The 11116-nt window shown below is 44.1% G+C and overlaps 1 protein-coding gene across 6 annotated transcripts in view; it reads right to left on the bottom strand.

The window, feature by feature from the left end:
• The window catches only part of Neb (nebulin), a 182921-nt gene extending 172195 nt beyond the window's left edge, over positions 1-10726 (bottom strand). For all 6 annotated transcript variants that reach the window (XM_087899946.1, XM_087899948.1, XM_087899947.1 and 3 more), the window contains exons 1-7: positions 10691-10726; positions 7088-7129; positions 5068-5268; positions 3218-3325; positions 2689-2793; positions 1958-2062; positions 1230-1334 (exon numbers count right to left, since the gene is read on the bottom strand). In XM_087899946.1, the coding sequence (XP_087756072.1) occupies positions 1230-1334; positions 1958-2062; positions 2689-2793; positions 3218-3325; positions 5068-5268; positions 7088-7129; positions 10691-10726 (702 nt within the window). The remainder of the gene's footprint in view (positions 1-1229; positions 1335-1957; positions 2063-2688; positions 2794-3217; positions 3326-5067; positions 5269-7087; positions 7130-10690) is intronic.
• Between the last annotated feature and the right edge of the window lie 390 nt (positions 10727-11116).

An 11116-nucleotide genomic window follows, 5' to 3' on the forward strand; every position in this document is an offset into this window, starting at 1 on the left:
TCTTACACCCTCAATCTTTACTTTATCCATGGAATGTTCTGGTCCAAATGCTTTCCCTATTATTTCAAGTCTGTTTCTTTTTCCACAATACATAGCCGTTTGAGCCCCCAGACCACCTGTGTGTAGTGATAAACCCCATCACTCCGTTCTCTCCTTTGTCTCCAGTATCCGGTGTCGCCAACACTTCCTGTCACCATCGTGGGATTCCTTTCTTTTCCTTTGCTCCATCTCCACTGATAAGAGTACACACAGTTTCTACCATTTCCTTGATCCAATCCACTATCCTGAGTTTCTCCAGATTCTATCTTTGTCCCGTTTTCCTCACTGACATCTCGTGCCGACTTGTTGCCCAAACTTGTATGTCATACTGGTCCTGCTCTAGCAATTTAATAAGCGCCCTGCCAATGAGGCCCCCACTGTCATTGTTCATTCGCAGCCCAGACTCACGTCACTCTTTCCTCTTGATCAGAGAGGTTCTGCACCCAAAATGTGTTTTTTCATCATTACTCAGCTCTCTATCATTCCTTAGGTGTGTGCTTCCTCATAGCAATGACTAGGTAATTCTGTTTCCTTTCTGTCTTTGACGTATAACACTTTCCTCCTGCCAGTATGATAATAGACTTTCAAGGGAAAAGATGAAACTCTCATAGCCTGCTAGATATTCATATACAGTAAACTTCCAATAACTAGTTATTTATTACTTAGCCTCTTCACAAGGGACCACCAAGAGGCTCTCTCAGGTTTCCGGAGTCCCCAAGGGGAGGAGAGAACCATTCCGTTCAGACTTGGCTTGGATGGTGGGACAGAGCTAAATAACACCACGTGATAGCACTTGCTTACTCAGTTTGCAAAGGGAGGCATGTGATTCCAATGGCTGTTGTGTTTTTATTTGCTTACTTTTTTGTAAAAAATGTCACTCCAGTGGCACAACACAACTTTAGCCGAGCCAAAGCGGGAAATGACACATGGTTTGGTGGGAAGAATGTTAGTCTTGGGATTTAAGTCCAGATTCTGCCACTACTGATGAGAATATAGGTTTCTCACATAAAGGAATTGGGCTAAATTATGTCTAATATAATGTGCTAATATAAACACATACAATAAATTTTGGCTCTGAATGAAGTCCTCTGTAATAATACTGGATACTAGATCTTTTTCAAGGACCTATTGACCTGGCCCTGGCTTTCCCCGACTCTACATTCAGATGGTACCAACTGTATCTCACTTACGTCACTAAGCGCTTTCTGGGCCTGGGCGACTCTCCTCAGTTCCGGACTGTCATTATAAGGGTAAAACAACCCTTTGTCTGCTTCCCAGTCTTCAGTGTACAGTTTCTAAATCAGAAAAGGGTAAAAAAAAACCCACAGTGAAAAAACAAATTATACTCACAGAAAATACATAATCTGAGCTTTTTTGATGGCATAAGGCACCAAGGACAAGGTGCAAACCAATGTTAGTGACATTCCTAGTTAACTTTCCCCTTTCCATCCAATCCATGTTATTTTTGTTAGTAGCTTGTTTTACTTCTGAAAAAAAATCTTAATTTTAAACATTGTCTTCTGTCTGTGACTTTACCTGTCTTCTACCTAAGAACAGAGAATATTTTCTCCAACTTCTGTCATAGAATAAATTTCTAATTAGAGTGACAGCCAGGGCATCCAAAGCACAACTGACTTTTTTTTTTTAAAATGCTGCCTTATCAATTTCCTCATCAGTTTTCTGGTGTCTTAATTCTCTCCATGCTATGCTCCTACCCACGGGGTTGCTCCAAATCTCCAGATACGTTCAGCCAGTCTGCCCAAGAGTCCCCCTCAACAGGACCTGAGGGTCTCCTGGTCAAGTTCTGGCCCTGTACAAGTCCCAAGGCTGTCCCCCGAGAAACTGTCCCAAGTTGTCAGGAGTTCAGCAGCTGCGGCTCTAAGGGTGAGGTTGGACACTGGAAAGAGCTAGACCTCACCTTACTGAACATGGCTGTGTTCTTAATGGCTTGGACAAGTTCAGGGGCATCAGGGGGAAGCAGGTACTTATCCTTGGTGTCTTCCCAGTTCTGCTTGTATAAAACCTGGAGAGAAAACAGATGGACCGGGGCTCGACCTGTCACCCCAGGTGGGAGGATTTGGAGAGCAGGTGGAACAGTGAAGGTGTGGCCTCACACAAAAGCTGCCGAAGGCTACCAGGAAAATGCTGACCACATCAACATTCTAGCACACCTTGTCGGCATTAGGAAGCTTTCGCAACCAACCAACCAACCAACAAAAACAACAAAACAAACAAACAAACAAAAAACCCAGAAACTTAAATTTGAAAAATACTTTAGGATTCTGATTTTCAGTTGATTTCTTTCAAAGGTTGCAATCAGTCAATGAATTCAATTTTCTTTTGACTTACATGACATCTATTAATTAGCTGCCCCACATAAAAATTCCATATTCTATATTCCTTAAAAAATAAGACATCAGGACTGCACACTTTGCAGTTTTGTCCCCCCCGCACCCCACCACCACTGCCATTCGAGTAGCAAATGTCTCTTCATGCAGGCCAAGAAATCTTCACTCCACCCCTAGCCATCGATAGGCCGCTTCAGTCCTCTGTGAGCGGCAGCATGGCCGTCAATCCACCGCTAAGACACAACAAAGCGGGCTGCACACGCTGTTGAACACCCCAGCGCCGCCCACAACATGGCCTCACCTTGCTGACTTGCTGCGACACTTTCTTTGCATGTTCAATGTCTTTTGCTTTTTCGTCCACGTGACAGATGGTTTTTGCAACATCTCCATCCATTCGATATTTAACCTGCAGAAACGACGCATGTCTGAAGTTTCTGACAATCGTGGACATGTATCTAAGCCTGTTGTAACTCAATGGCTGTATATCCGCATCTCAAGGCATTTTAGCTAGGAGGATCCACAGGGCACCTGCGTGGACTACTTGTCTGCACTGCTGGTTGAATTTCCAGCCTGAGGCTTCTCGGCCATGTGGATGACCGCCATGAGTTGGAACATAGAAAATAGTCCCCTCTTTGATTGAAAGAGAGACTTTTTAAAGTCTCTCTGGGTTCATTTGCAACAAATATGGTTCATGGCTAACACCATCTCTAGATGTCTGGATTTGCTCAGAGTAATTTGGCTCCTCATTCCCGTGATGCTTAGAGCCCCAGGACCCCAGAGCTACATATTTCCACAATGCCTCCCTCCTCTACTCTAGGGATGCAGCCTACCTCACTGAGTTGATCCTGTACTTTCTTGATTCTGCGAAGTTCTGGAGTATCACTTGTGATAGCATATGGCTGTCCTTTTGCTTTTTCATAGTTCTCTTTGTATTTATTCTGAAAAGCATACCAGATATTAGTCCTAAATGTGACCAGACAACAGCAGAGAGTGCAGGCAACACACACATTCCCCATTTGATTTTTCCTTAAATCCTCCAAATAATCACAATCATCAGTCATGACAGATTTCATTCTACCCCACACCCTTTCAGCAAAACCTAAAATAGATCTGTTAATTGTCCCCCTAAGCATTCTAGGATCCTGAGAACTTGTTACAGACAATTGTCTTGGATATGCCCTAAAATCATTCTCTTGATTTTTTTGGTTGCACACATAAACAAAAGCCTGAATATCAATTATTCTAGAAAATGAGTTAATTTTGAAAAGATTTAATTGCGAATACAATGCAAAACCACTCAGCTCAGAAGCTGCATGCAGCTGAGCTGCAGTGCTTACCCAGCTGCGATGCCAGCTGAATTAATGGGAAGCCTGAATTCTGGAATATTTTACGATGGAATGCAAATTTATCACCTCTGCCAGCTATACAACAGATCCTTGCTTTGGTAATAATCTGCATCATTTGTAATTAGCAAGGCCTTTTCAGTATTCGTGAGTAGTCAACAAGCAGAATTACACTGCTGATTCGGACACTAACACTGGCAAACTGGGGGAGAGGGCTTGCCAACATTCCACTCAGAATATCATAAATTCTAGGTTCATAATGTCTGAATTAATGAGATTATATGGCAATAAATTAATGAGGTAATTTTGCCTTTACTGAATGCTGTAGTGAGGAGGCAAGAAAGTCTTGTTTAGAATCCTACATGTGAGGTCATTCAAAGATTCAGATGAGAAATTTACTCCACAGTCTCCAGGAGTTAACACAACCAACATTGAATCTTTAGAGGTCAACCAGACACAGAAGTGTTAGGCAATAGCTTTGGTCCCACCTATGCAATGTCCTCCTGAACTATAACTATTCGCCTCTTCATGCCTCCGGAGCACATATAATCAAGCTTCACAGAGAGACCTTAGCCTCCCATGGAAATTGACAACTCAGATCCACTGAAATAGATGCGTTTCTCCGGCAGTCACTCTAAGTCCCACTGTCGTGGGACCGTAAGGAACAGAGAACACTGACTCTTCCGTTGTCTTCCATATGGGGTGCCTGTGGGAATATCTGGGCAGCTTTTAAAACTCCTCTTGCACAGGCCCAAGCCTTGGACCACTAAACAAAAGTGCCATGAGCACTAGTAGGTTAAAATATTGTAGGAGATTCCAGTTTACAGCGGTGCTTAAAACCCACGGCTCTGGGCTCCCCTCAAACACTCTATTGCTCGGTTTCAAACTCAGTTTCATCTGAGCTCGGTCTTCTGAATTACAAGTTCTTCACCCTTCACCATTTAGGAATCTTTTATACAGCTGGCAGCCCTAAGAGACTGTTCCCCTCAGGCACAATTTAACTATATGACTTAGCACCTATGAACAGACTTTCAGTAAATAAATAAAGAAATAAAATATTCATGTCTGTGATTTCCTTGCTCTGGATGGGCTATGCAGCAAGGATTGTTTAATCAGTCTCCTGCGTATCTTCCAGTAACAAGGGCTTGTCTCAATGCTGCAATGGCAAGGATGAATTACTCAAAACTTCCACAGTCACACACAAAAGACACATTTCGACAAACTAGCTGTGTTTCCTACAAGACTGAAAAACAAAATCACCCAGCATCTCAGAGCTGGTTAAAATCAGTAACTTCTCCATCACATAACCAGCATAGGAGGTGGCGCTCGATACTTACTGAGCTGAAAAGATCCTGCATTTTCTGACTGTGTTCAATGTAGGGAGTCATGAACTTGGAAGAGTCCACCTTCTTCCGGACGACCTTCTTCCGCTCTGTCGGTTTTGCCGGTTGCGGCTGAACCAGCGCTGGGGTGGAAGGTTCCGATTGACCATAGTCAGATGTCCTGGTCGTCGTGGTTTCATAGACTTCTGTGATTGTCTGAAAATGAACCGCGGATATGAAGTAAACACCAGGACCATGACCTTGGCGTATACTGCTCCAATGTCAATGGCATTGACCTTCCTGGTGTCATTTTTCCAGTCACAAAACCAGCCAAAGCATGAAGACGCACACAATGTCCATACATCCATACGAAGATATTTATTTAACACATGTCAGCCTGGATAGATTGTGACATCATCTGTAAACTGTATTTTCAGAGAGCTAGTCAAATACCTCAAGGCTGCATAAAAATTACAAATAAAATCGTCTTAATTGTGTGTTTTTTCTTTTTAAAGATTTTTGTTTTTTTAAAATATTTATTTATTATGTATATAATACTCTGTCTGTGTGTATGTCTGCAGGCCAGAAGAGAGCACCAGACCCCATTACAGACGGCTGTGAGCCACCATGTGGTTGCTGGGAATTGAACTCAGGACCTTTGGAGGAGCAGGCAATGCTCTTAACCTCTGAGCCATCTCTCCAGCCCCAATCATGTTTTCTTAAGAGAGTTTGGCTGTAGCTCTACAGTAGAACACTTGCTTAGCATGTACAAGGTCCTATGTTTCACCACCAGCACCGTTAAAATAAAACAAAAAAATAGGAATCTTTTCAAGTTGTCTAGATCAAGAAAAAGCAAATGTGACTGAGTCATGAAATAGTAAAAATAACGCTTAAATTCTTGATATTCTTTTAAGTGCATACGAAAGAGTAGTTGCATTTTCTATAGGCATTAGTCATTCTGTATAGTTTGAGACAAAAAATTAATCATATAAGTATTATGAGTCTTCTGGATTAGTTTATTACTGTGAATTAGAATGCCCCTTACACTGGCGAACCAGAACAAGGGTGACAACATAGTGGACAATTGTCCCCTCAACAGTCTTGTCTGTGTAATAGGTAGGAAACCGCTGTTTCTTACAGTGGGTATTATGGAAAAACTAATATTCAAAGTTTGAATGTAGTCCAAGGTTAGAAACATGGCAGGTATATAAGGAAAGAGGAGAAGCAGCAGAGGTTCCCATGCCCCGTGTAAGATCATGTCCTTCGAGGGAAAGGTCTCCGGTCCCAAGGGCAGAATTCTAGCATCAGTGTGGGGAAGGGAAACCTGCTAAGGTAACTGTAAACTTGACGAGTCCCACTGTAACTGACGGCACTCTGCCCGTTATTGCTAAAGTGTGACTCACTGTGAGAAACCAATCAAACCACCGATGCTAGTTTCTACCCAGTCCCAGGCTCCTTGAACAAGCTGCAGAGTTTGCCACTTTTACCAGTATTTGTTAGTCTCAAAGAGGAACAACTCTGCACAGAAAATAAAGCCTGGGGCTGGGGGATTCCCAAATTGGAATTGTTACAAAACTGCCTTCTCTTGGGATTCCTAAAATGGCATGTCGCTAAGTTAAGGGGGACAATGGCCTCGGGAGCAGCACCCATGGTGGCAGTGACCTTACCCTACAAGCTACAACTCCAAGCAATTAAACGGCTAGATTGTACCAATCAGAAGTCCAAGGCATCCTCCTGTGGCAGTCTAGGAGCGAGGCAGCCACTGATGTGCCCTTCATTCACACCATCTATACAAAATTGCTGCGTAAGCAGCAGGGAGCCATTCCTTGCTATCTTACATAAGCAGAGCATAAAGACAGTGAGTTAGCCTGCCAAATGCATGGTCTGCTCTTTTACCACCAGCTTCCGGGCACGGACTGGCAAATGAGCTTCCCTAGCTTCCCTTTCTCCATCTTTCTGGCTCCCAGAGTAGGAGAGGGGAAAGAGGCTCTTTTCTAAAGAGAAGCAGTCCATGCACACGTGGGCCAAGTCTTACCTCTCCTGGCACCTCCTCGTAAACTGTCTCCTCTGTGTAGTACTGTAAACAGAGCACAGGAGAGGGGGGGCGGTCAATGTGACAAGCAGAGCAGCCCACAGTCAGTCTTCCCCTGCCTCTGCTCACCCTGGCTTCCCTAACTGAGGTGGCATGAAGGAAGGGGGTGAGGGTCTGCCCATAACCTGGGGCTCACTGTCACTTAGGAAGGGCGAGGAAAGCTAAAGAGGACGTGTCTGGTCTAAGAAAAAGATGCAAAGTGTCCAGCAAGGAGAGGGGTCTGAGGAGCCTGTAAGCACTGGAAGCTATTTTTCTAGGGGCAAGAAACATCTGCCCCTTATACTTTCTGTCCTAGTCTGCTTTCCGTTGCCATGATCAACGCCACAACTGAAAGCAGCTTAGGGAGGGAAGGATGGATTTGGCTTACACGTCCCACGACAGTCTGCCCTCAAGGGAAATCAGGGCAGAAAGTCAAGCGGGAGCAGAGGCATGTACCATGGAGGAACGCTACTTTGGTGTGCTCTCAGGCATCTCTCAGACCACTTTCTTCTCCAACTCAGGACTACCTGCCCAGGGCTGGCTCTGTCCACGGTGGACTTGGTCCTTCCACATCAATCATTAATCAAAAGAATGCCCCGCAGACTTGCCTACCAAACAACAAGGCGAGACAATTCCTCCACGGTGGTTCCCTCTTCCCAGGTGGCTCTATTTCGTAGACAAAAACTAACGGTCACAATATTTGAGAGAATCTACTTAGAAAAGGGCACAGTAATAATATCCCGAGGACGCTGTGTGTGCAAAGAGAAACTGTGCTAGGACTCAATGTTTACTAATTACAAAACAAAACAGAAGCTTCCCGGGAGCAAATTGTATTAATAGTCGTATCTCAGTTATTCCCGTCTCCCCCGGACTACTAGACCCATGTAGTAATGGCCACCCATTTTCAATAAAGTATAGCCTGTATCCGGTTGGCCCTTGCCTTCCTGCCCCCACTGAACAACAGATGATTTCACTAGCTAGGCTGGGGTGGCCTCTCTGTAGGAAGGAAGGAGGGGCGCTAAGGTGACCGTTGGCGAAGGTTGTGGGAAGGATGGGGAGAGAAGAGACTCCTCAGAGAATGCAGGGCTGTGAGTTTGCTACTGGGCCTGCAGCCTGGTTCTGAAACCCACTCTAGTTTCGTTCTCTGACATCACAAGCAATAAATAGATTCAGAGAGGAACTGGCTGACATTTTGTCTCTGATGCCTAAGGAGAGTGGAATCCGGCCCCAGGCTCACCCAGCTCTGCTGGGCAAACAGCGGGCATGGCTCCTGCAGCTCAGCGCACACAAGAGAGGAATAAAATGGAAGCAGCAGGCTCAGTTTTCTCAAGAAAAAGCATGGAACTTTACGCTTCTTTTCTTTTACGCTGACACTGAAGCATTGTGGGTAGGAAGGGGCGCAGGGATGCAAAATTTTCCTCAGTGCCCTACTTCCTTTTGCCCGTAGTTCAGCAGGCTCTCATTGCCGCAGGCCATCTAGCCTAGTCACCAAGGTTATAGCTATATAAAGCTCACTTAATGTCTCCTAAGCTTGTACTTGCTTCCATTGAAAATGTAATTTTTGTGAGTACATATCCTTACGTATAGCAATAAGCAGCGCCTGCTCTTTGGGGACAGAGGAGAGCTCTTTCACCCTGTGACTTTAGCACAGGACAAGGGCCATTTAGACACTTTAAGAAATATTGTTTGGCACTGAGGGCAAACAGAGCCATTGCCCTGGTCACACAGACCTTGAGTAGCATACAAAGAAATATTAAACTACAATAAATGACTCCCACTAATTTCAGATTTTCCTATCATCCGGCAGAAGCAGCTTTTGTGAGCAACGCGGTTTCGCCTTTAGCGGATCTCACCACTGGGAAATTGATCTTGGAAAGAAGCAGCTCACAAAAAAATGCAACATTGTTCAAGTACTTAGCATTAACTTGAACGTTAAATCTTATTTCTAAGAGTTACGTGGCTAATCGGACTCCTTTCTCCTTCTACATTTCAGTCTGTATAGACAGAGCCAGCAAAATTTTATTTCCGGTATCCAAGATCTCTAAGAGATCCATATTTGAGGCTGGCTATTGTTTCTGAGATACTTCTCTTGAATCTGCCACCTCCCCATTCTTGTGATCTTTTCTGAAAGCAAAGAGACAACGGGTTCAACATTCCCCGAAAGGCACCTGCTGGTCAGACCAGCAGTAGTAATGGGGACAGAATGACAAGGATGGAATGCCTCAAACAGCCCTTTCCGTTTGTGAGACTAGTTGCCTCAAGCAAGGCTGACACTAGGCACAATGGCCAAGATCCCACAAACCCTTAAGAAAAGCAAGGTGTAGTTCAACTGGAGGCTTGAAAGGGTTCCTTTTGTTATCACAGTAGGAAAGAAATTACTCATAATTATAACTTAATTTATAGTGTGTCTAATACGCTAGTTCTGACTTTTAGGAACCTACATTTAAATGTGCTTGAGTGATGTACTTATCCATGAGAAGATTAGCCATCAGTATACAAGCCAGGGAGGTTATATACTACATCTGTCAGATACATTCTGGTTTTTATATGTCTCAGGTAATTTTATTTATAGAACAAAAAATTTTTCTTTGCCTACATAAAGACCGATTAGCAAGGGTAAATTCTGGCATCTTTATCCCAAGTTTTGCTGGGGGCAGTCTTTAAAAATGAACACAGATTTTCCTCCATTTAGATGGTTGTTAACTGGAACTTTCTAGGCAGTCTCAGTTTCATAGCAACGTATTCGCGCAGATTAGCTGCAAGCCTTTGGGTTTCTGGCCTCGAACAGAAAGCTGAGGGCAAGACCAGATAAGGAAAAGTAATAACCGTGATTACAGCAATGAGATACTAGTGTGGAACACACAATTAATTCTGTAAAACTGCCAGGTGGCCACAACCAATTGGGGGGATGTTTTCAAGACAGCTGCTGTGGTCTTAGTGCGCAGGCAGGATTCAAAAGCTAGTCTAGTCTGTTTGCTTAAATATGATGGCGTCAACGGGTAAGATGCTCCAGCTGTATCTGTGACCTTCATGAGTCCACACATGTATTTATGATATTTATGATCGTGGGCGCGCGCGCGCGCGCACACACACACACACACACACACACACACACGCCTGGCTCATAGATGACTGTTCCTGTGTATAACACACTCCCCCATGCCAGTCAACTAGCTGAAGCAGAACGAGAAGCTGCCCATTCCCTGTCTCCTGGTACAGATGCTGGGAAGAATGCCCCGTGATCACCGGCGTTGGAGGTGGGAAATCCATCAGTTTTAAAAGGCAAAACCGACCCGCATCCATGCCCTGGCTTCTGTTTGTTGCTGTTTGTTTGTGAAGGTTTTCTGAGCGCTTAAGAAAAAAGTGAAACTGGGAAGTAGTGGTATTTCCTTCCCTTCTCAGGCTCACAAACTTACTGTCAAACGGAACAGAAAATACACCTTTCTTGCCTTTTAACAGGGATTCTTTGGGAAGTTAAAATAGATGATGTGTTTTTTGAACATTTGCCCACTGGCTCCGGCTGTCATGTACACGTACACTTTGCCGCCCTGTGGCCTTTCTTCTTACCTCTATCACCTCCTCGTATTCCTCCTCGTCCGCCATTTTTCCAGAGTAGTAGCGGCACCTACAAACTGCCCATATTCCGTACAAATGGAAGTATATTAGCATTTGCTTACAACACCATAAAAGAATTATAAAACAAGCCAGCCCACACAGTTCTATACTTTTGTGGGCTAAGGGACATTTAAACAGGCTACCAACAGGAGCCTCAGCCTCCCCCTCCTAACTCCCTCAGTGATAGGTTGATGATCACTGCTACCCGTACAGGGCTCACTCAGTTTAAGTTTTAAAAGGAAGCGAAACAGTTTGGACTCCAGAGATGGAATTGAAATGACCAAATATCTAAAGAAAAAATATTTTCAAGCTTTTTTTTCAAAAGGAGCATTAGTGTGGCTTTCAAGTAGTTGGAATTTGCCTCATAAACTCCAAATT

Source organism: Myodes glareolus, chromosome 21, assembly GCF_982192425.1.
Source record: "Myodes glareolus chromosome 21, mMyoGla1.1, whole genome shotgun sequence".
In the NCBI taxonomy this organism is placed as follows: Eukaryota; Metazoa; Chordata; class Mammalia; order Rodentia; family Cricetidae; genus Myodes; species Myodes glareolus.